General features: G+C 46.7%; 1 protein-coding gene across 1 annotated transcript; it reads right to left on the reverse strand.

The window, feature by feature from the left end:
* Positions 1 to 27,443, reverse strand: LOC149367408 (uncharacterized). Its single transcript, XM_089573933.1, has 9 exons — positions 27,312 to 27,443; positions 26,278 to 26,345; positions 25,301 to 25,477; positions 17,127 to 17,215; positions 16,693 to 16,711; positions 2,185 to 2,365; positions 1,991 to 2,126; positions 783 to 850; positions 1 to 252 (listed from the first exon to the last, which is right to left on the reverse strand). Exons 1-9 carry the CDS (start codon positions 27,441 to 27,443, stop codon positions 1 to 3), a joined length of 1,122 nt encoding a protein of 373 aa, XP_089430059.1.

Raw genomic sequence — 27,443 nt, forward strand, 5'->3', positions numbered from 1 at the left:
TTAAAAAAAATTAATAAACTCAAGCGCCTTTACATGTGGTTTTGTGCATGTCAGGTTTACGAAAGCGTGCTCATAAAATGAAAGCATTCGATGAGCCTTTCTGGGGTAGGCAATGTGGAAAACCCACAAAGCTGCGGAAAGGGATGACATGCCAGTCAATGTACTCGAGACATCAAAAAGTGGCTGTCTATCGACATAGAGAACCATCTTGTTCTCACAAACCACCAGGCAGGGAGTCAAGCAGGGGTCCTCCTGTAAATGCAATACACCAAAAATAAACCAGCAAATTAAAACATACAGAAAGTAGAGACAGTTGCAGCGAAGCATTCCTACTGAGTTATAATAGTGCATAAATGCACATGGACGATACAGAAGACACAGCCCTGGCGTGTCAGGTTATTCCTTTGCATCCTTGTACATTTGTGTGGTGGTAACGATTGGCACAAATTGAGTGAAATATTTTTCTGTGCAGTGTGCATTATAAATGTTGCGCATCATTGCTGGATACCAGGTATAGGCAGTCAGTATGATTTAATTCCAAGAGAAGGCAAGTGCAGCAGGGGGCGGCAGAAAGTTAGGTGGGTGGATGAGATTAAGAAGTTTGCGAGGATACGGTGGCCGGAGCTTGCGAAGGACAGGGTTCATAGGAAAGACATGAGAGAGGCCTTTACCCTGCAGTGGATCTAGTCAAGCAGATGATAACGATAGTGGTGAATTACTTATGCTTATTAGCATAAAAGCTGTCCTATGCATATCCAGCAATAGATAAATTAAGAACTCACCTTAGTGACTTGAAGGGACTCATTGCACCTTGAGGCCACAACTTCCAACAGCCCTGCCACTCCATCGTCTGCGAGGCAGAAGAAATTGGCGGTTTTTTTACTGCAGTTGCTTGTGAACGAAATTTTTCTGGAAGCACTGATATGAAGGCATGCCAATGAAGTCCCAACGCAACTAGGGGTGATTAATTTCAGAACTGTTAAGATGAAACAACGGTTCAGTGCAGACTAACTAGTTGGAGCAGCTACAGTGCAAATAAAGGTGTGATGTGCTTGTAACGGCATGCAACAGAACAAAAGAGAAGAGTGGTTTTTGGAGGCAAAGGGTAGAAGGGAAGGAGCGGGAATATGCAATAGGAAATGAAATAAATATGTGCAGCCATTTGTATAGCAAAAGGGAGTGCAGTCAGGTTTTCCAATACCCTGGAAATGGGCGCAAATAAATTTCAGTGTACAGAAAATACACATCAGATACACAAAAACGCTTGCAAAGTTTGTCAATGAGCCTAGAGTCCTACAATAGGCAAAGAAGGTCAGCAATGCACAGCATTGCTACACAGATGGAAAGGGGAACCTAAAACAGAGCTCACTGTCATGGACTGCTGTGTGAGTCTCCAGTCGATGCTCAGAACACACTCGTTCGTCTGCCTAACCTGACCATTTTAGGGGAACGACTTGCAGTTCGAAGTGAACAACAGATGCCGAAACAGTGGAAATGCTGAGCATCCAGTCTGATGCATGCATGCAAGCTATGCGCACCAGGCAGCGGATTGGAAGCAACCAATTAGGCTAGCTGGACCACTTCGGGGTGCCGAGTTATGGCGACTGCATGAGTACAAGTAACCATGCTTGTTTCTGCATGCCTGGTACCAGTGTTTGTACTTGGCAATGGGCTGCCTTATCAGGGTGGTGTAAGGATGAAAACAGTAAGTGGATTTGAAGCATTTTCCTCCATTTGCATGCAAAAGAAGAATTTTTTAAGGCATGAGAGATTTAAACATGCTTAAGGTGCACTACACAAGACCTGATAGGAAGCCTCAGTCCTCTAGGCACCACTTAAGTAAAAGGACTTATCTTCATCAGGGTAAGTCCTCTTGTCAAAATGTTACGTAGCGTGCTGAGGCTCCACGTCAACCATTTATCATTTTGTTCTGCAATGCCAAGAATCTCGTCTCACTGCCTTATCTCTAAAATCAAGAGCAGTAGATTACCATGTGATGCACGAGACAGTGTTGCCACTTCCTCCTCGCGCCCAGAATTCCCAATCATATTGCTGAGCGTCCGGAAGCCGAGCTCCATACAGTCCATCAGGCATCGTTTGATTACTACATCGAACTCCATGATGAGCTGCAAATGTATTAAAGTTCAGTGAATGTTCACACTGAGTAAAACACGATAAACCTACCGCTGCCTCGGTAGACAAGAATGGGAAGAGGAGGAGGGCATCTGAAATAGACAGCGTCCGCAGCTGTTGGTGTCGCTCCTGTGCTGTAGCCAGAAGCCGTGGCCTCAGTGCCAAATCATCAGCCGTTGCAACGTTATTTTTTAGCCATTCATTATGGAAAGCAATTGATGGAATGACACACCTGAATATGAAAACTTTCTTTATTTGGTAATAAGGTGGTGAAGGTGCAGTGAAATGATTATCATTATACAAGCCAGTAGTAAATATTTTATCCACCATTCATCGTCGATATCAGTTCAATATGTACCGCAGGACAAAGCCTTGCCTCACTTATGTTCACTTAACCCTGGCCTATCCTAGCTGTTCCCAAGGTATATGCGATAATTTCTTAATTGCATACGCCCAGAAGAGTCTGAAGCCCCCTGCTATATTATATACGAGGTCTGTTAGAACAGTATCCGACCTTTGGCCGAAGAAAAAAAACTGGCATAACTGGAGCGTTAGAAACCTAATAACCTTCAAATTAGTCTCCTTGAGGCTCCATATACATCTCCCAGCGGGGCTGCCATTGTTGGAGGTATTCTGAAAAGGCCCTTTTCGGAATAGAATTTAGCTCTGCTGTCGTTTCAGCCATAATGTCCTTTCTTTTCTGAAATCGCGCTCTTTTCAATGGCCTCTTGATTTTAGGAAACAGCCAGAAGTCGTAGGGGGACATATCAGGACAGTAAGGAGCCTGTTGAACTACAGGAGTCTGGTTTTTCGCCAGAAAAGTCTGAATCAAATGCGACGAATGTGCAGGAGCAATGCCGCGAGGGATGCGCCAATTTCTTGTTGACCTCAATTCCAGTCTCTTGCGCCGCACAGCGCCACCCCTAGTAGCACGCTTTGTTGCCTCAGTGTGGCCACAACGTTACCTTCTATCATTGCCTTAACGTGGCTAGCGTCCTCTTTTTGCCACGTTAACGCAACATATATAAGACAACGTTGAGACAATATTGCTCCAATGTTACATCAACTTTCATCAATGTTAAAGCAACTTCTGGAGACAATATTAATGCAACATGGCTCCAACATTTTCTTAATGTTGATGCAACTTTTTATTCGCACACATGCAACATTCCCACGACAATGTTACTACAATATTGCTGCAATGCTGTCGATGTTTCAGAAACATTCAGACAGCATTCTAAATCACTGAAATATTTCAGCGACCAATAATGGCTGCTGCTCAATAAAGTTTAGTTTAGTTAGTTTAGTTTATGGGGTTTAACATCCCAAAGCGACTAAGGCTATGAGAGACGCCGTAGTGGAGGGCTCCGGAAATTTCGACCACCTGGGGTTCTTTCACGTGCACTGACATCGCACAGTACACGGGCCTCTAGAATTTCTCCTCCAAAGAAATTCTAGCCGCCGCGGCCGGGATCGAACCCGCGTCTTTTGGGTCAGCAGCCGAGCACCATAACCGCTGAGCCACCGCGGCGGCTCTCAATAAAGTGATCTCTTGAAAGACTAAACTGTGTACAATGGCATCATCATACCAGAATGGTTACAGCAGCTTAAGGTCACAAGAATGAGCAATTGAGCATTACTCCTTGCTACACAGTAATGCGGTGCTTGCTGTAGAATACAAATACAGGACTGCACTGCACAAAACATTGTTTTTCCATACTTTCCAGACCGCTTACTCTAAATAAATCCTTAAATGTTACATTCATTAGCTCTCTACCAGTGCTCCTATCGTTTAGATGCAACAAGATTCCATGACATGGTTATTCTGACAATTAGACTGATTTATTTAGATAGACAGAAATATAATTTCGAAAAAGGAAGCAGACTTATAATACACTCAACATTTACACAAACACATTGGCATAGCTTGAAAAATGCAACACGTGGGCTTACATTTTCACGGATAAGATTTATTTATTTACTTCATATAGAAACTTGCAACAAATCTAAAAAAAAACAGTACACATGTGAGCTACTCGGGAGCAAGAACCAGAGCTAATGTTTTAAACAGTTACTAGGCACATTACCATAGCATGAAAACGTGCACACACCTCTCAACTGGCATGCTATAAATACAAAACACTTGAGTAAACTATTTACACAACAATAGCACACCTTGAAAACATGCACCACCTGGACTTTCTATTTCCCAAATATAACACATTCATTTTGTGCACAAAATTGCAACAAATGAACAAAGTAGCAGTTCAACCTAGTCGGCCATTCAGAAACAAGGAGCAGAGGTATTATGAACAGCAGAGTTAGTTGTTGGGCTGTTTAACATCGCTGATTTAAGTGTATAGTTTTCCAGCCCTACGGAACACACACAAACAGGTACATGAGCCGCCGCGGTGGTTCAGTGGTTATGGTGCTCGGCTGCTGGCCTGTTAAGACACGGGTTCTATCCTGGCCGCGGTGGTTGCATTTCGATGGAGGCAAAATGCTAGAGGCCCGTAAATGCAATCTGCATGCAAGAGATCTAAAGAATGAGGACAGGTTCCAAACTTGTCAAGCACTGCAGTGATTGTACAGAGATTTTCAAGTGCGAAGATCCTTAGCAGAAGCAGACCACAAACCACATGTGAAGCAACAGAGACGCATCATATTAAAAAGCTGGTTCACAATGTGCGAGCAATACTTCAATTGTATCATATAATGCAGATATGATGTTTCTTTCATAGTTTTTATGATAAAGGTGTGATAAGTTTGTTTTTTTCCTGTTGGGCTGGTCTGAGGGCATTTAAGCAGTGTCTGTGCCGTTAAATAACCAGTGGTCAGTGAGCGCTGTGTTTTATCCTTCTTCCCAACTTCAGTAAAACGGCAAGTTGGTACATACTTGAAGAAAACAGCGCAGCAACAAGCACAAGAGAGAAGATGGGACAGGTGCTGACCAGCAACTGAAGGTTTATTGAAAAGGAACACTTAAAATATACTCACTTTACAACCAAGAGCGCACATGAGCTGCGCGAACAACACCGATAAGCTATCAACTTCAGTCATGGTGGTCAAGATTCAACAGTTCACAGTCATGAACGACTGTCCGTCCTTGTTCATGATTGTGAACTATTGTATCCTGACCACCATGACTGAAGTTGACAGGTTATCAGTGTTATTCGCGCAGTTCATGCGCACTCTTGGTTGTGAAGAGAGTATGTTTTATGCGTTCCTTTTCAATAAACCTTCAGTTGCTAGTCAGCACCTGTCTCATCTTCTATTTTGTCCCTGTTGCTGCGCTGTTTTCTTCAAGTATCCTTCTTCCCTTCTTTGGTCATGCACCGTTGCACTGGAAAACTACAAATTTAAAGTACTGTCAACATTTGCCTGAACAATTTAGCACGTCTAAAATATGCTTGTCTTCTGGTAGCCTCCAGCTGCTCCCGATGATGGTCTCTTCTAATTCATGATGTCACAAGCGAAGCTGCATCCCTGCAAAAAAAAAGAACCAAAAATTTCCTAACATAAGCAGACACGTCTAATAACAAATCTTCTACACTCCTCAAGGAACACAGACATTGGAAAGCTCTGTTTAAAGAACTTATGTCCAGTCACTTGGCTCAAACCAAAATAGTGAAAAAAAAATGCCCTTCCCTGGCACCGCGAGCATATTTTAACAGCCTGAGCAACAAATTGTTTTGAAAGTGGCTAAAAAATGCATTCATTACATAAAAGACATCGACTATTCATGCCACCTAAAATTCCTCCGAAGCAAGCAAATAATTTACAAACAAAAATTCCCATTCCCGCACCTCACAGCAATGGCCAGTGCTGCTGTCTCGCTTTATTTATTTATTTATTTATTTATTTATTTATTTATTTATTTATTTATTTATTTATTTATTTATTTATTTATTTATTGATACTGCAGGCCAATAAACTGGCCCTAGCAGGAGGGGCAATACAGTAAAAAGTGTGACAATGCAAAACAACAACAAACACTAACGAAAAATAATGCTGGATGTAGCAGTGTTACTCAATGAATACATTCTGGCACCAGCACAATAACTAACAAAACATGAAGAGTGGCACATGTGAAATAACAAACAGGCGGGCAATTTTTACTCAAAACAACAGAACTGTTTCTGGGGGTGAAAAAAAGGCATGACACAGTGAAGGAGTTAGGAAAACAACAGATTGTGAACACTTTTGTTTCAGTTAGTTTATGGAATCTTGCCTTACAAGCGGACATACTGATGTCATCCATGGGGACGACCATTCAATTGCTTAAAACCACAAGGGCGTTTGTAGATGAAGGCGTAGCCGGCTGGAGGTGGTTGCACATCACTCCCTTTGTCTTCCCTCAATTGTGCCATGGCAGGTGGCCGACAAAGTAAACCGAGCGAAGAGGGCAGGCCCAGCCTATAGTCTTTTTCAGTCTTACTGCTGTGCACAATTTGAAAGGCAAAGTTGCTAACGCCCGATTCTTCCTGGGCTACATAAGCTAGATCACAAACTGATGATGGGTGCAGGGGTCAAGTGGATGCAGCTAGCACAGGAAAGAGCTGACGATGATGAAGGATGATTGAATACCAATGAATATTTCACTTTTCTTACCCTTGGCGCAAATCGCTGCACAGTCCCATAAATGTTGGTTATAAGGGTATACATCTGATTGGGAATGAGAGGGCAAAGACTAGTATAATGCAGCAGCGTCAGTTTCGAGTGAAAGAATAAATTCTGGTTCCTTGCTTAAAATGCCGCTGGATTTATGCTATCTTCCAGTAGAATGCATGAGAACTGGTGTAATGCCCTCGCACAAAGTGCAGACGTTAAGGAACATGCACATGTTCTTCCAGAGAACGAAACATTCCAAAGTAGTGGTAATGACCATCGGTCATCACTGCTGGATCAGTATGCCTCTGCGTCTTTAGTAATTTTCTAGCATCCGTGGGTAACTCTGGATGGCATGGCTTCAGCACTTTAAGCAGGGAATGCAGGTGAGAAGCAGGCTATTAATTGCCCACACGCGCAAGTCGTGCTCTAGACATTGAGTAGCGGCACCAGACTCAAGTGCCATCCTATCTTCATAAACCACCAACTCCTTATTGTCAGAAATCCGCGACAACTCCTATGTTGCCCTTTCTATGTCAGAGATGCTGCTAGCGGTGCTAAAATCCGACAAGTGAGAACTGCGGCTTTTAACTGCGTCTTCGCCTGGCGCTGATAAAGAGGATAAAATAATATTATGCGATCAAAAGGCATCTTGATACTGTTCAGCTCATGTTGCGTACAATCTGTTGCCATGACCATTATCAAGCCTAACAACAGCAAAACAGTTTTCTAGTTCGTCGTGAACAGCCTCTGCTGTTCTTCGGCGTCGTCGTTGAATGGACACTTCGCTTAGCGAACACTTCATTCTCTTCATGATACAACGAATGTAACACTTTATCAAACTATCACGAAGAACCAACACAAGTCACAGCACAACAATGGAAGTCTAGAAATCACTCACCATTGAGGTCATCCTCTGGGCAAGCCTTTGTTGTTTCAGCTGAATTCCAGTGAAACCACAACGAAACACAGCAGCGCGGGCACGGCGATCGCAAGAAAAACTGTACTAGAAGAACAAAAAACGTGAATATCTTGCCACGACTGCCGCTGACACACAACGCAGGTTCTCCGATGAGCGCGCATCGCAGGATTGGCTCTCGGCGCGGCCGCGGTTTGGATTTGTGATAGTGATCTCCATGGCCATTAGACTGCGGGGCGTCAGTGAAACCAGAACTAAATTTCTTCGGCAGTTTTAATTTTGTCTGCATGTTTAATTGAAAAACAAAGTACTTCCAGCTCATTAAAAATATTTTAGATAGAAACATATCTTTCTACATTAGTGTCACAGAGTGCAAGTACACTAGGACTGCTCACCATTTGCATACACACCACATGCAAACTTGCCCTCGAAGTAAAAATTAATAAATAAATTAATTAATACTGTCATGGTGAGTAGAAGTGATCTGGTACCGGCTTTTCTATTTGGGCTTCAGAAATAGCCCGAGAGGGCAGACAATTAACCTATAGCATGAATGTTATATCAATGCCATTGTATGTGGTTCAACATTTATTCATTATTTGACAATATTGCTGCAATGTGAAAAGACCACTTTAGGGCAACGTTATCAGCATGTTGCTTGGTAACATTGCAGCAACATTATCTAATGTTGAAGAATGTTAGCGCAACATAGTACAACATTGGCAATGTTGTTGCAACATTGCAGTAACATACTGTGCTACTAGGGACGTAGGCGATGGAGGACATCTCTGTTACTCTTTAGTCATTATTTGACCCTATGGGGTGCGTACTCGTGGTGTGCCAAACAGAGGGAGTCAAAAGAGCAGTCAGCATCACTTTGACATTGCTGCGCACTGGGCGGGCCTTCTTTGGTCTTGATGACGTGGAATGCGTCCTCTGTGACGACTGTGATTTGGTTTCCGGGTCGTACCCGTACACCCAAGACTCGTCACTAGCGATTACTGCGTCGGTGAGGTCAGCGTAACTGTTTGTGGAATCCAGCATCTCATTTGAGACTTCAACACGAAGCTGCTTTTTCTCCACTTTCAGCAGCTTCGGCACGAATTTCGCTGCCGCTCTCTCCATGGCCAAATCTTTCGGTGATAATGGAATGTGCAGAAAAATTGCTGATGTCCACCTCTCCCGCAATTTCTCGGATAGTCACACAACAGTCCCGCATCACCACAGCGTTCACTTCGGCAATTACCTGGTCATTTCGGCATGTTGATGGCCGACCGAAGCGTGGCTCTCTCTCCACGGATGTGCGGCCGTCTTTAAACCAGTTGCTCCACTGCTTAATCTGTGTGCTGCTCATAGCATCATCTCCGAAAGCCGTCTGAACATTTCGAATGGTTTCCACTTGGCTATCGCCAAGTTTCTGGCAAAATTTGAGGTAGTAGCGCTGCTCCTCTCGCTCCGCCATTTTCCTTGCAACAAAAAACCGGCGAGAGCACTGCGCACTGCCTCACTCAAACGCTGCTTGCCAGCGACTGACGCTATCGGCAGGCGGGAAAAAATTCGTGCATGCGCCCGAGGGTTCAAGGTTGACTGCTGTAAGCGCGCTTGTTTCATATCCATCAGGTGTTCGCAAAAAAAAATAAAGTCGGATACTTTTCTAACAGACCTCGTATTTGCCTGCTCTTGATATTCGCCCCATTACTGGCAACTACGAGACCCTGGAACAATTTGCTCATTTACATTATCCGTACTGTACACATACATTTACTTTTTTTAAGTTTAGACCAGGATATCATTATTTCAAGTTTGTTCCCTGAGCAACTCTGTTCAACTATATCGCTTTGCTTCCACAGCTCGCTGCCCTAAATTGATGCCTTTTGATGTACTGTTAAAGGCTCTGCGCAGTAGTGAGTAAGAAAAGGTACAGCTATAACGCTGAATGCTTAAGAGCAGTCTACCACTAATTTTTAAAAGTAACCATTTAGAAGAATACATATGACTTTTGTATATGTATCTATGATGTCGGCGAAAACATTCATCGTGTATTAAATTTGTACAGAAAGGTGATTAGGGTAGGCCACTATTGGCCCTTTTCCCTCACAATACTAGGTGAAGCCCCTACTCCGGGGCCCCATTGTCAAGCAATGCCGCCCGGGTCTGTTGAACGAAAGCCTTTTGGGCCTTTAGGTCTGGACAGCCGAGCAGGGCCGCCTCCCAGTCCTCTCTGGTGGGGCTGGGGTTGTGGGGGATAGATGGGTTTCATTTACACGCCAAAACCATGTGGAAAGTGTCAGCTACCTCCCTACTGAAGTGGCATGCGCCATCAAAGGATGCATTGAAATTTTAAACACCCCGGGCACAGTACAAGGTTAATGAGAATTTGAATGAGGAGGCGCTCGTCAGTGCAATCCAGTCCCTTACAAGGGCCAGGTAGCGCCGGTGCTCCTCCTTGTAGGAATCGGTGATGTGTTTGAATGCAAGGGTCCGATTGTCTGATTGAAAGTACCCTTCCAAGGACAGGGAGATAGCCCGGGGAGAGAGCGCGCGGGCGGCCTGCTAGGCCAGTTCGTTTCCCTGGAGTCCCTGGCGACCGGGGGCCCAAATCAGGTTGCGTGGAGTTGGATCTTCGCATCGGTAGCTATATTGCAGTATGCGCTAGGCAAGGGGGAGCCAGCCCAGCTCATAGTTCTCACAGGCCCCTCGGGAGTCGGTGACGATGTGTTTCGACTCGGGATTATTGAGAGCCAGAGCAATGGCAATCTCTACCGCATGTGTTGCGCTGTAGGCTTTCAAAGTGAGCCTATTAACTGTGTTCGTGTTGTGTACGACTACGGCCGTGTACCCCCATGGTGTGGGCCGGTAACGTCCGCGTAATACACGTTTTGTCGGTCACCATAATATCGCGCCAATACTTCCGCGCGCGCCTGGCGATGAGCGCTATGGTCTTCTCTAGACATGTTGTGGGGAAAAGGTCGGACCCGGAGGGTGCGTCTCCAGGGTTCTGGCACTCTCGCTCTTTCCTCAATGTGGTAGTCATGTTTGAAGCGTAGCCGGTCCAAGAGGCGGCGACCGTACAGCTACTTGTAAATACACATCACTTAGTGGCCTACATGCCACGAGATGTTCTGTATCCTGTAGTGCCACATGCTTGTTGCCAATCTTGCGCATGTTGCAGAGAAGGAACTCATTGCAGTAACAAATACTGAATGTCAAATGTAAGTGCTTTCAGTGATCAACGCATGCCCCGTAAAGGAAAATGAACCACTATAAAAGAGAGTAGCCAACAGCTATCACGTTGCTTTCATTTCCACATTTAAATCTGGAAAAGTCCATTTGTTCCAAAATTGGAATGAATTCCTTGCAACTGCAACATACTGTAACCGAATGTAACGTTCCCAATCTGGACTGAACCGAATGGTTTTCACTGGTTCTAGTTAGTGCAGGTATGCATTCCAGTTGAATTTATTGGTTTGGTTTATGGGGTTTAACGTCCCAAAGCGACTGAGGCTATGAGAGACGCCGTAGTGAAGGGCTCCGGAAATTTCGACCACCTGGGGTTCTTTAACGTGCACTGACATCGCACAGTACACGGGCCTCTAGAATTTCTCCTCCAAAGAAATTCCAGCCGCCGCGGCCGGGATCGAACCCGCGTCTTTTGGGACAGCAGCCGAGCACCATAGCCACTGAGCCACCGCGGCGGCCAGTTGTTGAATTTATTGAGAATTATAAGCTTCACGCAATTGGTTCGAGTTAGCACCTTTTGGAGTTCTAATGGCAAAGAGAGGAATTAAAGGTCTATAGACATCCACTTTTAGTTGTATGTTTTATGATTTTTTTAAGGTTGGGCTAGAAACTGGGATACATTGATCGTAATTTGCCATTCGCCTGTGACTGGTAAATAATTGATACCTGAAATTCTTCTTTCATCTAATTTTCATGACAATTTCATCAACCGAAGATTGCCTCTGATGTTGAGTTAACGTATCAGTCATGAGACCCGAAAACACCTGCATTATACATTCTGATATGCAGTTTTAATTCGCCAGAACACTTAAACCAGCCTGCCTAAAAACTGGGATGACAAGAAATGATATATGAGCAGTTATATTGTTTTTTTTTTCGTGCACCAAGTCCCCTTATGGTTAACTGCGCATGACTGCCATTGTTCGTTTGATAAAACTGAAATCGAAACAATGTGAAAAGGAAAATCAATGATAAACTATTTAGTGGTTGCAGGAAATTGCTACGCGGTCAACCATGCATATTAATTAACATTGCATTTGTTGAAAGCAGAAAACGTGCAAGTGAAAATTGGTGTCTATTTTCCTTGAAAACAAATATGCATCAAATAAGTGGTACGGCTTCCTCGATGTGTAACTGTAATTACTAACGGCATCATTGTGTGTACGCCGTCGTGGTTGTTCAGTGGTTATGGCGCTGGGCTGCTGACCTGAAAGACGCGGGTGCAATCCCAGCCACGGCGGTCGAATTTCAATGTCGGCAAAATTCTGGAAATTGTAGAGGTGATGTCCATGCACGTTACCGAACCCCAGGTGGCTGAGATTATCTGGACCTCTCCACAATGGCATCCTCAAAGCCTGAGTCGCTCTGGGACATTAAGCCCCATAAAACCAAACAATTTTTTGTACATTTCTATTTGAAACATCAACAATGAGAGTGCAGAGTCTCTTTGTATGTGCTGGTGGGAAGCACAGAGGTGTAACATACAAAGACAATGTGCACAAGCTCGTGAGTTGTGCAAAGCGCTGTGCTTCTTAGCTGAGGTGCACAGATTTTCTGCAGGCCAAGTATTGTCTCTATATCACGAAGGAATATCCCACGTCACAACAAGTGTTACTACCCAGTTCTGGTTCTTGCAGTTATACCAGCAGTTACAACTAGTTTTACAATGGAACAGAACACACCAGTACGTCAAAGTTCTAGAACAAAATGAATGAAACAGTACTGCCCCCTCTCAGTTGATTTGATGCAAGGTCTCTGAAAGAACTTGAGATGAGGAAGGGTGCCTGTAATACTTACAGAAAGGCGGCACAACTTCTTGTTCGGCTGCTGCGCAAATTCTCATGCCGTCTCTGTGCCACACGCCGGTACTTCTCCTTCATTTCAGCCATCAAACTGTTGCAGCTTTCAATCTTTTTCCGCATATTTTTATATTTTTTTCTCACTACTTGAACCCACGAGTCCTATGAGAATGATAGGGGAAGAACGAATACATATGTGCCTAACAAACCCGCAGCCGATAATCGAAAGCCTATACACCAAGCATGGGTACAAATAAAAGCGTGCATACAGAACCATTGCCCGCGTTTTCTTGCAGTTTCAGTCAACTGAAAAATGTGGACACATGGCCTGTGCAGTGACATGCCTGACGTAACTTAGACGTTGTATGGCTTCGCAAATGAAAGCAGCAATGAATGAGCCATGTGCTTGGGCACGGGACATGCAGGAAATTCATGTTTTTCACAACTATCAGCAAGGCAACGAAAACTAGTGTCATGTGCTTTCTATGCCTTGAGTCCATGTTTTGTTCCTGCTGCACTGCCATCATGAACACATACCAACAAGCTCAACTGTCAGCCCTATGGCAGGAACCAAACAATCATCATACGCACAGGCACACAGCAGGAGCATTTTCATGAACCATCACATGTATCAAATATTTCAGGGAAGGCCTTCATTAACTTAAAAAAAATTTGCTTTTCAAGGTATGGAGACGGATTTTCCAGAAGAGTAATACCAGCATCGGCAGACAGCAGCAAACAGGCGGTTAAAGAAACGAATTTACAAATAAAGCTATGTAGTTACCCAGTGAACTAATTTCTGATCATTAACTCTTTAACTATCACAGTTAGTAACTGGATTTAATTGTACTCCGACAGAAGCAAAAGAAATGTGACTTTTTCCTGTCAAACGAACCCCCTCATGCACCTAAAGAAACCCACCTGTCCAGTGCACACAACTAGTCAAGGTAGACACCTTTTGTCAAGACATACCAGTAACAGTAATCGCGTTCTTTACAATCCAGAAAACAACATGCCTTTTACTATCGACCAAAGTAAAATCAGTACTTGCATCCAGGTGTTAAACTGTGACGCTTAAAAGGAGTATTCTGAAAAGTGTGCTACTGCCCAACTACCCAGCTTTATACACCTTTTCATGACATTTGCTAACGCAGCTGCCTAAACACCACAATATGGCTATTTGCAAAAATTAGTGGTGGCATTCCTTGCAGCGTCTCAGAAGTTGCACTTTTAAATCGCAAAATGCCAATCCATTCCACCTGCGTTAGTGTGAACTGTAAGGCAGAATGGTGTCTTGCAAATGTTGCACCTTAATCATGAATGGCCATAGCAGAAATGAACACAGGCATGTAAGGTAGATATTGAGGGAGAACTTTTTACATGGCTAGTTAATCCATTCTGACATCACTAAACCAGTGCAAATGAAGGTGTCCGAATGCGAAACGAAAATAAAGGGCAGGAAACAGCACTGAACTGACAACCAGTTTTTATTCTGCAAAATGCGCTCAATATAGGAAGTCAGCGGCAAATGTAACGCGTTGCAGAAAACTTCATATGGCGTAAAGGGCCGGAAAATCGAAAAAAAGTCAAAACAAGATGACAAAGCTACAGGACGACGAAAATCTCAAAAGCGATTGCAAAAGAATGGTAACGATGATTATAAAACAGTAGAGGGTGTGAAGGGGCATAACAATTCATAAAAATTCAGGGGGCACTTTGACTGTCTAAAGTGCGTAGAGGCGAAAGCGTTTTCCGCACCACTTTCAGTGCTTCTGTGGCACTGGTGGCGTCACATGTAATTGAGTACTAATTACTAAGTGATGACAAATCACTAATTAATGGTTAATTACTGATTAATGCCTGAATACTAATTAACTGCTAATTAAGCTTAAGCTTCGCCTTTAGGAGTGGAACGCGACAGCGTGTCGTAGCGCTGCCAGGGAGTCCACGGAACGCCACCACCCGTTCGGCGCGATGCCTTGCCGTTTCAACGCAACGGTTTTTGAGGAAAGGAAATGGCGCAGTAAATCTCTGTCATCTCGGTGGACACCTGAACCGCACCGTAGAGGAACGGAGGAAGTGGGAGTGAAAGAAGAAAGACGAAGATGGCCCGTAATGAAGAAAATGAAAATTGTATTTGAGGAAAGAAAATTACGCAGTAACTGTCTCACATATCTCGGTGGACACCCGTCAAAATTCAAGGGGGGGGGGGTGCACTTTTTTGACCTAAAGTGTGGTCACTGATGTGTGGTTAAGATGTTAAGCGTCGCCTCTAAGAGTGGAACGCGAGAGCGTCTTGCAACGCTGCCAGGGAGTCCATAGAACGCCATCGCCCATTCGGCTCTACGCCTCGCTCGTCGGTAAATTGGTTTTTGAGGAAAGGAAATGTATTTCTCTCTCATATCTCGGTGGACACCTAAACCTCGCCGGAAGGGAAGGGAGGAGGATGGCAGTGAGCGAAGACACCGTATTCACTAGACGTGCCTTTGTTCATTCCAAACCATCGAGCTGGCATGGCGGAGTCGATAGCATGCTCGTCTCGCACTCCGAAGACCGGGGTTCGATTCCCGAGCTCGACCAATTTCTTACTAGGTTTTATTTATTTATATGGCCTGACTAGAGAAGTTAATTAGGCTAATTGAGTATTAAGCAATTAACTAAGCTCAGTACCACTTACTTGGAGCATCACTATATGGTCCCTTCAATTGGTTGCATGGTTACTAGCCAAAGTACAATTGGCCCCGTTTGAAATTGGCGCACTGTGACGTCATGACCGTTTCGACCAACTGAAAAGCGTGACATTCTCTGTCGACAACTGCTGCTTACAACGATGAGACATTAAAGGCTTTCGCCTTAAAAGACATCTGCTGCAAGGTGGCAGGAGGTTTACATTGCACACACAGGAAAGTGTTTGAACGAGCATGTGAAGGTGCATTGAAAAAGGCACCGGTTCTAATCTAGTGCTTGATTTCAAAGACTGTAAATGCATGCCCCATTCATATGAAAGTGTGGTTCTTGCCAGAAGTACAAACAGCGTAGCCCGGGAGTTGAAGGAAGCCTTCTTTATAAAAAAATAACACGCTTAGAGTGTGTCAGTGACGGGTTTAAATCATTGTACGGGCGTGAACAGGCCTTTCTAGAAGTACAGTGTTAAAGTTTAGGTATTTACTGTGCATGCCTTATTTATTGCGTGCCTCTGTTTTATCTTTTTCATTGTTCGGGTGACTGCATCTGCCACCTCCACATTGTCACATTCTTTCAATGGGTGTATATTTTTTCTAGCATTGGTTTCATTAATATTATCGGTTCTGCTCCTAACATCATGCGGCAGATATCTTGTAATGATTTTTATGCCTCCTTACACCCTGCGACATTAACTATTTTATAGTCATGTTACCAATGTTTTCCCATCGCTTTTGATTTTTCATCCTTGTTTAGCTTTGCTTTGTCATCCTGTTTTGGGTTCTTTTCGTTTTTTGGTCCTTTACGCCTTGTGACGTTGGCTGCTTCTGATTGCCTTTACCTCCACCTGCGTTTTGCTGAATAAAAATTAGTTCTCAGTACAGCGCTCTCTCCTGTCCCTTCTTCATTTCGTCATCACGCACCCGCATTTGCACTTCCCTGGCTATGTAAATAAAAGAGGGGTTCTCAATCTTTTCATCCTCAGCGAGTAGAAAAGCGAATAGAAAAAAATTACAGACCCCATGTTGTTGTTTTCCACCCCTTGCCTAATTTGAACTTAAAATAGCATGCAACTGGGTGGTGCAAAAAAACGCCCAATGCCCGGCATGTGTAGCAAAGCATCGGGATGTAAAGATTTGCAATAATGATCAATTCAAAATCAGAGTGGGCAATGGAAAGGTAGGTGTTACATCATGCACATGCTTACATGAATGCGGAACTTATAAATTGCTGCGAGGAGCACAACAGTATCATGGAAATAGATGTGACGAGCAGTGAAACAGAGGAATAACACACACTCCAGAGTGTTGCCTCTCATCTGCCATGTTTACTGAAACACATGTCACATGCATTCAAACGCTCATTGCACATCAGAAGTAAAGAAAGACAAGAGAGGTCTAGTCGTGCTGCCACATCATTTCTGCAACAGGATACACCGCAATACAATGTTGAGCAACCATTTGCACTCGTACATATGCCTCATCAACGGAGTGATTGATCTGGTCATGCCACCTACTTCAGGGTCCTTCAATTGTGTTGTTTATAATTTCTTTTCAGGTGTTCATGTTGTATGCCTCTCACTGAACAGAGCTGTAGAATGACATTGTTTGTAGTGCCTGCCATTGGCTTGTCTCCCTGTTTGTCTGTTGTATAACTGATCAATCATATGCGCAGCAGCATATTTTGTAGACGTAATGAGTGCAAGGTAATGAAAGGTAATGAAATATCTGCTGTGCTCATCAAACCACTTCCAGTTCCAAGGCGATCTTTGAGGTGCGGGTATTTAGATACCAGCCGCTCTGCAGCCACACGATACAGCTGGCGCGATGGGTTCCTGGACAGAAGAAACGTGCGATTTTGTGCTGTTAATGTGCATAATTATGAAACTGAGAGTGCATAGTTTCGCAGGCACAAAGTTTTTGTAAATAACAATATGAAGAATGGATGGAATGCACTGCAAAGACGTTTGCACTGCCATGCATATTATCTGCAGTTGGCACATATGTACATTTAGCAGTAGTATAACACTTTTATTAGAAGCATTATTGGAAAGCAAATATATGTTGGTGGGGCAAAAATGCTGCACCAAAATAAAAAGAATGGTTGCTGCACGTAGGAAAGCAGATGCTAAGGAAATAACAACATACGCCTCAACAACAACAACTGCAGAGTTTTCTTGCCATCTAGGGGAACTGTTCTGTTCGACGAGTAGTCCAGTACTGAGAAGGAGAGCTTAATTGGGAGAAAAACACTTGTGCAGACAGTATGAAAAAATATGAATGCCATACTTCACAGAAAGTTTACATGTACGTGTGCAGGGATCCGCTAGGTGGCGCCGCCCTGGCTAGCTGGCTGAATATCGTGCTCCGTTTTTCACCTGCCCCTGGCCTGGTCCAGGGCCTTGCCCGCCCCTGGATTTACACTCCATCGCGTCAGGAAGACATCCGCACCACGAGGACACCATTCGCATCACGGCCCGCTGTCGAGCTGGCGCTCCAAGCGCCTCCAAAAATCTGCTGCGGCGCGGCGCCCCACTAACCCTAACGCGCCGCGCCTGCACCTCTGGCATGCAGCGTCTCAACAAGCCCCTGAAGCCGAGACCCACCCATACCTCGCCGGTGTCAACTTCTTCCGACGCGGCCGCCGCGGGGCCTACTCCAACCACGCTTACAGCCATGTCTCAACCGGCTGCGTTCAACACCGGCCACACGACCGCGCCCATTCCCGTCGCGTTCACCGACGCTGGGAGCTCCGAATCGACAGCCGCAACGCAGCCGGCAGCGTTCGTCACCGCCGCGGCGTCCACTGCTGGCCAACTCCACGCATTAAGGGAAGCCAAGAGCTTCGGGCCCACAGACGCATCGCAGTCGACTGCGTTCGTCGCCGCCGCCAGTGCCGCCGCACCTACTCGGACCACACTTCCCGCTGACAGCAAGTCCAGCACCTTGGTACCTGCGTCGCAGATTGCGGCTCAGGCTGACGACACAGCAGACATGGACCTTACGGCGTCCCCGGTCGACGGCCATCTCATTCCGGCCCCTGACGTCGGCTGGACCACCATCGGTGCCTGCCGTAAGCCTGCCTCCGCCACCCGGCCCCGCACCGAGCTCATCACAGTTGGCATCCAGCTTCCCCCTGGCACCCTCAACCCCAAGATACCGCTCTACGACGTCCTCGCCGCAGTCGTCTCCGCTGCACAACTGTCCTCCGAGAGCAGTGCGGAGATTACCCTTCAGGCCAAGCCAGCCCAAAGCCTCGTCTTTTTAAAAACTCATTCCCCTTTCACCGCCCACCTCCTGCTTTCTATCACGCATCTTCAGCTTCACGGTAAGCCTATCAGCATTAAAACATATGCCCCTAATCCTCCCATCTCATGCCTCGGCGTCATCCATAACGTCGGTGGCCACTTCACCCCTGATGACCTCATGTATGATATCGAATCATTCAAAACCGATATTCTTGCTGCTCGTATGATGGGCACCACTCAGTCGGTGCTCATAACTTTCGCTGGAACCGTAATCCCCCACTTTGTGTATTTCAAACGCGTTGCCTTCCGGTGCCGTCCCCATAAGCCTAAGCCTCCCACCTGCACCCGTTGTCTCGCTCTTGGACACCGCGCACACCAGTGTCCACAGCACAGCGTTCCGGCAAAGTGCCGTCGCTGTGCTGCTCCTCTACCCGCCGACCCTTCCGCTCATGTATGTGCCCAGCCCTGGTGCGTTCATTGCCAGGTAAACACCCACTCCTCCCTCGACCCCACTTGCCCCTTTCTCCTCGGTAAACAACGCGAGTGTGCCAAAGCTGCGTACCTACGACGCCTAGCTTTGCGCCGGGCCACGCAACCCACCCCCTCCTCCTCCTCTAATCATGAACCTCCGTCAGCTCCGGTCACGTCACCACCAGGCTCCTACGCCGCCAAAGTTAAAGGCTCCTCGGTTCCAGCGTCCCTTTCCAGCGTCTCTTCCACTGCACCACCCTCTCCATCCCTGACTGACGAGAGCCGCTCCTTCGACCTCCGGCTCGCTATGCTGGAACGCCAGCAGCGAGAGCAACAGCGCATTTCCCACGACCTACAACAACAGATCCACGCCTTGACTCAAACCCTCCAGACAACCACCTCCTCTCTTACCTCCCAGCTTACCAAGCTAAATGAGCACCTTGCCACACTCACCACTCCCTCCTCCACCGCCCAGGTCGCCCCTTTGGCTGATCTTCTCGAAACCACCACACAGGCACACCACACTCGCTTGGTTCAGCTGGAGACATCGGTTCTGCAGATTCTTACCACCCTCCAAGCACAATCCAAACAATTAGAATCCTTCACTTCTACGCTCCAATCCCTGCATGAGTCACTGCCCCCGGCCAAAAAGAAGGAACGCGTACCCTCACGAAGTTCTACCTCTACACTATCATAATGGCTTTTGGCGAGGACCTCGAGATTGTGCAGTGGAACTGCCGAAATCTGTGCCATAATAAGACCCCCCTCCACCAGTATCTACTCGCCCGCCCCTCCCTGCCCCATTTTCTCCTTCTGCAGGAGACCCGGACGGCCGGCACTGTCCCAGGCTACCGCGCCTACCATGCCGCTACGGCCACACCACTTGCGTCTATTTATGTACGTAGCGACGTGCTCGTGGAGCCACTTGATATCCCCTCGGTCCTTCTTAAATATTTAGTTGGTGTGGTCTATTACCACCCTTCTTCCCGCGTCTCACTCGCCCTTTTGTCTTTCTACAACCCCCCTGTTACCTCCTCTTTATTTTCCGCCCTGGGCAAGTTCCTTCACTCTCTTCCTTCTAACTCCGATCTCCTCTTTGGTGGTGACTTTAATGCCCCTCACACACTCTGGGGCTACCCTCAAACCCTCAAACCCGGCCGCCTCCTCCACTGTCTGGCCCAGGAACGCCACCTCACCCTTCTCAACACTCCTGGCTCCCCTACTCGAGCGGGCACTGCCTCACAGCGTCCCACGACACCCGATCTCACTTTCTCTCGGGGTTCACTTTCATTTCACTGGCAAGTGACAGCCGAAACTCTTCTCAGTGACCACTATCTTGTCCACATTTCCACCTCTGTTTCCCACATCCCTCGAAGTCATCCGCTCACTCATACTGACTGGCACGCCTTCCGCGCTAATCTCGCCTCTGACTCCTTTCAATCCTACGACGACTGGACGTCGCGCATCACTGCAGCGCTCACGTCCAGTAGCCGTCGTGTTCGCTCTTGTCACCCAGTCCCAGACCCAGATCCTCACCTACTCCGTTTATGGCGTCGCCGTAAACGTCTTCAACGATCTTTCCGCTGCCAACCCCACAATGCCCAACTTTCTTCCCGGATCACTGCTCTGCGGGCCGAGATCGTCGCCCACTGCGCCTCACTCGAGCACTCTCGTTGGAGTGCTCTTTGTGACCGTCTTGACTCTGCATTGCACTCGCGATCCACATGGTCTCTGTTCAAATCCCTCCTTGGCACTAAGCCTGCCCTTGCTCCCACTCTAGCTAAAGCCCTCACTCAAGGAACTCCCTCCGATGTTTTTGATCAGCTCGCCTCTCTATCTCCCGCCCCCTCTGGCACCCTCCTACCCGGTGTACTGCGGTGGACCTAACCCCGATCTGGACCAATCCTTCACTCTCCGGGAGCTCGAATCGGCTCTGGCTGCTAATGCTACACGCTCGGCTCCCGGTGAGGATGCCATTACATACACCACACTTCGCAACCTTCCTGACTGCGCCAAAGAATTCCTCCTTAAAACCTACAATGATGCATGGGACAGCGGCTGCCTGCCCAGCTCCTGGACCTCCTCACTCATTTCTATGATTCCAAAGCCGGGCAAGCCTCCCTCTCTCTCTAACCTCCGCCCAATCTCCCTGACATCATGTGTTGGTAAGGCCCTTGAGCGAATGGCCCTGACTCGCCTCTCTAATTTTCTCGAGACGAGGGAGTTCTTCCCTCATTCTCTCATCGGCTTCCGACGCCACGTCTGTGCACAGGACATGTTTCTGGTTCTCCAGCACACGTTTCTGTCACCTACCCCCACTAAAATTCACGCACTTGTGACCGTCGATGTTCGCAAGGCCTTCGACGGTGTTTGCCACGACCACATCCTTTCCCAACTCTCCTCCCTAGACTGTGGCTCCCGCATGTACTGTTATATCCGCTCATTCCTCTCTAAACGTGTCGCTCGCTTTCGAGTCGACACCTATCTGTCCGACCCCCACAACCTCACCCGAGGCACTCCTCAAGGTGGTGTTCTCTCTCCTACCCTTTTCAATCTTGCTATGGCCCCTCTCGCCTCCCAGCTAGCTGAAATTCCCGACCTGCATCATATATTTTACGCCGATGACATCACTCTCTGGTGTTCGTCTGGCTCTCCCGGTCACGTACAGGACACCCTGCAACGTGGCCTAGATCTCATCGACTCCTTTCTCACCAATGCTGGCCTCTCTCCTGCTCCTGAAAAATCCGAGCTCCTTTTCCTCAACCATTCCTCATACCAGCGCTCACACAACCAATTCGTCTCTCTCCACCTTTCTGGCTCTCCCATTCCTGTCGTCACGCAGTGCAAAGTTCTTGGCTTTCCTCTGCATGCAGCCAAGAACGTGCAAGCCCTCCACCGTGCTGTCACCACCTGCCACTCCGTAACTCACCTCCTGCGGCGCGTGGTCTCTCGGCGCTCAGGTCTCCACGAGGCTCATGCGTGCCGAGTTGCCCACGCGCTGGCCCTCAACAAGGTCTTGTACTTTGCACCCTACGTTTCCTTCAATCAGACTCCACTTAACGCTCTTGAGACTGCCCTTGTGGGCCTCTACAAGGCAGCTCTCAACCTCCCTATCACTACCTCTACTGCAAAGAGCTTTGCAACAGGCCTCTTTCATCCTCTCCGATCTCTGCTCTCTCTCCATCATGACTCGCAGATTGCCCGGCTTTCCCTTACCCATCCGGGTCAGTGGTTACTGACTCAAGCGGGTATCTCGCCCATTTCCTGCGCCCCGTTTACCTCTCCTATTCCCACCCCGGCTCCAAATCTTCGGATCCTCCCCCTTCCGTCCAACATGTCCCCCGTTCTGCACGCCGGCCGTCGTCATGCGGCTGCACAGCACCATTCCCCTCTCTTTGATACCCAGGGTGTAGCTTACACGGATGCCTCCTTCATGGCTCCTCGAGGTTCCTGCGGCTACGCCCTGTACCACCCCCACCTCCCCGCTCCTGAAACTCACACCAGCGGGCCGTTTCTACGCCCTCCGGATGCATTGTCCCTCGAGGTCCTCGCCATTGCGCATGCCCTCCAGTCATTTGCCCTCTTTCCCTCTCTTCAAGAGTACACAGTCTATTCAGACTCACAAGCCGCTATACACCACATACAGAAACGCACCCTAACCCCTTCTCTTCAACAGGAGGTCGAACGAGCGGTCTCCGCTTTGCAGCCTTCCATCGTTTTCCTCCGCTGGGTCCCTGGGCATTCAGGGATTGACGGCAATGAGCTGGCTCATCAGCTCGCCCGTGACACACTTTTCCGGGCACCATTGATCCCCTGGCCCAAGCCCTCGGAGGACGGTGGGAAACTCACCCTTCGCCGCACCATAAAAGAGGTCTACCTCGAGCTCCGCCTCGACAAACGCCTTTACCCTCCCCCTCATCCATCACTCACAGTGCCGGAGGCTCGCCTTCTTCGGCACGTTCAAATGAATGCAATCATCACCCCGTCTCGCCTCTTCCTCTATCGCTATCGATCGGACCCTTCCTGTCCCAACTGCCCCTGTATCTATGCGGACCTTGCCCATTGCCTCTTCTATTGCCCGGCTGCTCAGCAGTCGGGTTCCTACCCCCCATCTTCTTTATCCATCACCACCTGGCTCGACTGGCTTGGCGCTGAAGGGGAGGAAGAACAGCGACTTCTGGTCGCCCAGGCGGTCGATATGCTCGGCCTGTAAATTTTGGCCGAATAAACGTCTTCTACTACTACTACTACGTGAACATGTCAGCAGCAAGCAGATAGGCGCACTGTTAGGTATTTCTAAAAACAGTCTATAGTTTGACTGTACAGTGGTACAGCTTTCTTTCTATTCATCAATCTTGCATCAGCAGCCACATGGTACACAACGGATGTTATAAGGTGCGCCATAAGGCATATAGAGACAGATATTGTGGTCATTTCCATTGTTCCAGAAGGTAGTTGAAACTGTGTCCTCTTATCACGAACTAGGCTGATTTTGCACACTGACCGAGAAAGAAACAGCCAAGGTGAAATAATCAAAAAGAAATAGCAGCTCCTGTTAGGTCATGCTGTCTTTGGCATGTAGTCATGATTTTTTCATGCTGTTTACTTAGCAGTATACATGTTTCACTGGTACATCTCGGCAGTGTACGCGTTGCGCATGTGCCGCACTGGTTCTGCTAAGTGACTGCGAATCCACACGCACAGGTGAAGTTTCGTCGTGGGGTAGGATTTGAGGGTGTGTACTTCTTGCAGTGTTTTCATAAGCGATTGTCGTTATGTGCTCCATTACCACTGCGTGGCGACAGCAGTACCTTCTCAGTGCATATACTGAGATGTGGGCAAACAACATAAGTGAAATAGTTTACTTTCCTGCAATAGCTTCGAGGCGGTACATTTCAAGTAGCAGAGTCCAAAAAACTGGAATTTTTTGAGTGACAATGAGGCTGGCATGTAATGTTATGACTCGGGTCACTGATACAGCTGACTGATACTGATAAGACTGATAAGATACTGATAAGCTGACTGATACTGATACTGACTGAGACTGATACTGACTGATACTGATACTGATAAGCAAGCAGGAATTGCTGTCTGCATATGGAATGCTCACAGTACATACCAAGAAGCACTGCAGGTGAAATAAATGTGCTTCCAACGCAAACTCATAACCTGCATTATTGGCAAGACTGCCTTGTTTGTACCAGCTCTTTTGAAAACACAGTGACAGGAAACAGCAGTAATCAAGTATGGTGGATGTGGTGCATTCATTGAACCAAAGAGAACTGGGCAGCATGATAAGGAAAGCAGTGCAGGCCATTTGCTGAATGGTCGTTATGTTGGGCGATAAGACACAAACACCATCTCTTATTTGCATCTAGTCCATGATGCACGCATGAAGAATTAAGTGGAAGCAGCGGCCGCATAAGTATTGGCTGCACATGTCAGTAAAAAACTTAATCGTGGTAGTACCCAAGATTCATTTGTAGTCACATGTAGGTTAAAAGGACACATATCTTGTGGTACCCGAAATAACATCATACTCTCAATAATTCCTGAAGTTCCCACATGCATCACTGCCAGAATCATGTCTCTACTTCCAAGTCAAGTTTTCTGAGAACATCAGCGACTCCCCACTATTGGATACCGACATATCTTATAAACGAAATGCAAAGTGTACCACAAATGCTCAGTTATGTTCCACTCATGCGCACAGAAACATCAGTGTTAGTGAACAGGCAGAGGCAAAGGATGCACACAAATGAAGCACACAGCATTATTGATTTAACAGTCTTTTCTGCTATACGTCTCTTGTACACTCCTGAGCTTAAAAATTAAAGTTTGTGAGCTAGCCAATCAAGGCAGAGTTATGGAAGGCAGACACAGCATGCCCTGCGTGAATCGTATCATTCATTGAAGTGACAGCTACGACTGCAGCAACTGGGCACACACTGGCACTACTGTGCCGCGGTTAGATTACTGGTGCATTGCTGCAGCTGAGGCCACCTGAAAACAAAACTTTTTACATGTTGTGAGCAACATTGGCAACTGCCACCCCCACATCATGACGGTCCAAAAAAGCATCTGCACGGATTAACCTAACCTGTGAACTTCACAGCTTGGTATGCAGGCTTTCATACCTTTTCTGGTAAAACCCGCAAGAACGGAGTGTAGCAAAATGCACATCATCACTGCATTACATACCATACAATCTTGAAAATTTCTTGAAACAGCTTGTTGACGATGAAACGCCGCAGACGCCCACTGATCGGTTCCTTCCTCTGCAGGACGTCCTCATAAGGGTGAAATGTAGACAGCTCAAACCGCAAATAACCGTACTTGTTCTCAAGACTGATGGGCTCGACTTGCTCCGCACCATTACTGTAAAAATGGAGTAAATTTTGTCCTCAGTCTGTCATGCACATGAATGCGGGTGCTAGTGTTGTGCTGAAACATGCAAGCTAGTAGAGCAAGGGCATCCATGAGGAAACATAAAATATAGCATTCATACGGCAGCACGTCTAATAAAGATCGCTTCCCACAAGCAATAAATCATGTATACCTTCATTTCAGCACATTTCAAACTTAGTGTGCCCACTTTACGCGTGTAGTTTGAAAAAATGCACCATTAAACATCGCAACCAAATATAGAACTTCATAAATCAGAAAAGTACCACGAAACATTGCGGCAAACAAAATTATCTGAGGTTATTGAGGGGATGCTTCCTGTGTTATCCCGAAAGTACAGAGGTCGATGCAGCAAAGCTATATGTACATATGTCAGTACGGTACTAATCAGGGGTATGGTCAAAACTTTTTGACTTCACATTCTTCAAGGCTGTCGACATAGCTCTTTAGGATTAAAATTGCTTGCAATGAACAATGTCTGCGGTAATAGCAATTATGCAGCGACAAGGAGATAGCGTGCTGAGTTCGGTGAACGTGGGAAGACATGCAGAAAACCTCTGCCACAGGTGGGTATAATGAGGCATGACCACCTCTCCTGCATTGATTGTAACGTTTCAATATCGAAGTTATTTTCAAATTTCACCGCATTATCAAAGAAAATCACAACTGCGAGTCTATACCCTTATTTGCTTTACTGCTTAATGGTAAGCCATAATGTGTAAAATGATACATCTGTTGGAGGAACTAACTTTTTTGTTAGCCTCACTTTTCACTTGTTCGGTATCAGAGCTGCTGGTTCAAGATCGACGAATTCATCCAACTCGGGATCGTGAACCTGAATCTGGGAGAGATTGCAAAGGTTTTGCTTCACTGCAATTCCAGTCTGAATTCGACAACACGGCTATGATAAGCTTAATACATATCCCTTTGCTTGCCTGATCGCGCGGACAGACATCTGCCACACCTTTCGAAAACTCGTCAGCACAAAACCTTATAACTATAATTAATAAGCCGCAGCACATACTCTAAAGGGTGCGCTACAGGCATACCGCTACACTGCACCGACGAAGTGTAATAACACAGGCACGCCTGCCGAGAGGTACGTTGGGAGTGCCGGTTCACTGCTCTAGAGTTACTGTATATTATACAGTAACTCTATTATACAGTAACTCTACACTGCTCTATCGCGCCAGCTAGGGTATGCAAACGCGAACGGAGTGGTTCGCGTTCGCATTCACTTCATATTCTGGCCCCGCGTGCACAATTGCTGCACTGGTTTTCTCCACCGGTTGTGCAACACGTTTGAAGCAAGTAGAACGTGTGGCACTGCGACATTTTCGGCGCCACTCCTGATTTCTGCCTGAGGTAAACGCTGCAGCGCCATGGAGAGGTGCTTCGCAGGAAAACTGCCTCACGGGTTATAAATCACTGTTACGCAAAGAGGAGCGATGAATGGAATACTCTGCATATCAGTGGAAAAGATGTGAAAATACAAAGCAAAAGACAGTGCTTTCACGCATCAAGAGGCCGCTGCCAAGACAGAGTAAATTTAATCTTCGCGCCGAACTTGAAGGGATTCGATCGCTGGGATCACTTTTGAGCGTAAACAAGGAGATATCTGATAAACATGCTGCAGGTTTGCGTTTACCGTGCTTTTGCAACTTTTCTCTCACGCGTACTAGTGCACATGGCTCTAATCTTTTTTCTTATGTCACATCTACGTACGGCATGCGTGAAGAAATGCGCGCGATAATGCACTGGCCCGAGTATTTCACTCGCGCACCAAGAAAAAAAAAACAATACTTACCAAACTGTTGTCGCCAATCGTAGTTACTGCAGATAAAGCTGATAGCAGCTCGCGGTACGTCCCTGAGGTCAGCGAAAGCTTCTTTCGCTCTCCAGTCGCAAGAATGGCGAGGCACACTACAGTCGAAGTCAT

This window comes from Amblyomma mixtum, chromosome 1 (genome assembly GCF_055824585.1).
Source record: "Amblyomma mixtum isolate Tamu chromosome 1, ASM5582458v1, whole genome shotgun sequence".
NCBI classification, from domain to species: Eukaryota; Metazoa; Arthropoda; class Arachnida; order Ixodida; family Ixodidae; genus Amblyomma; species Amblyomma mixtum.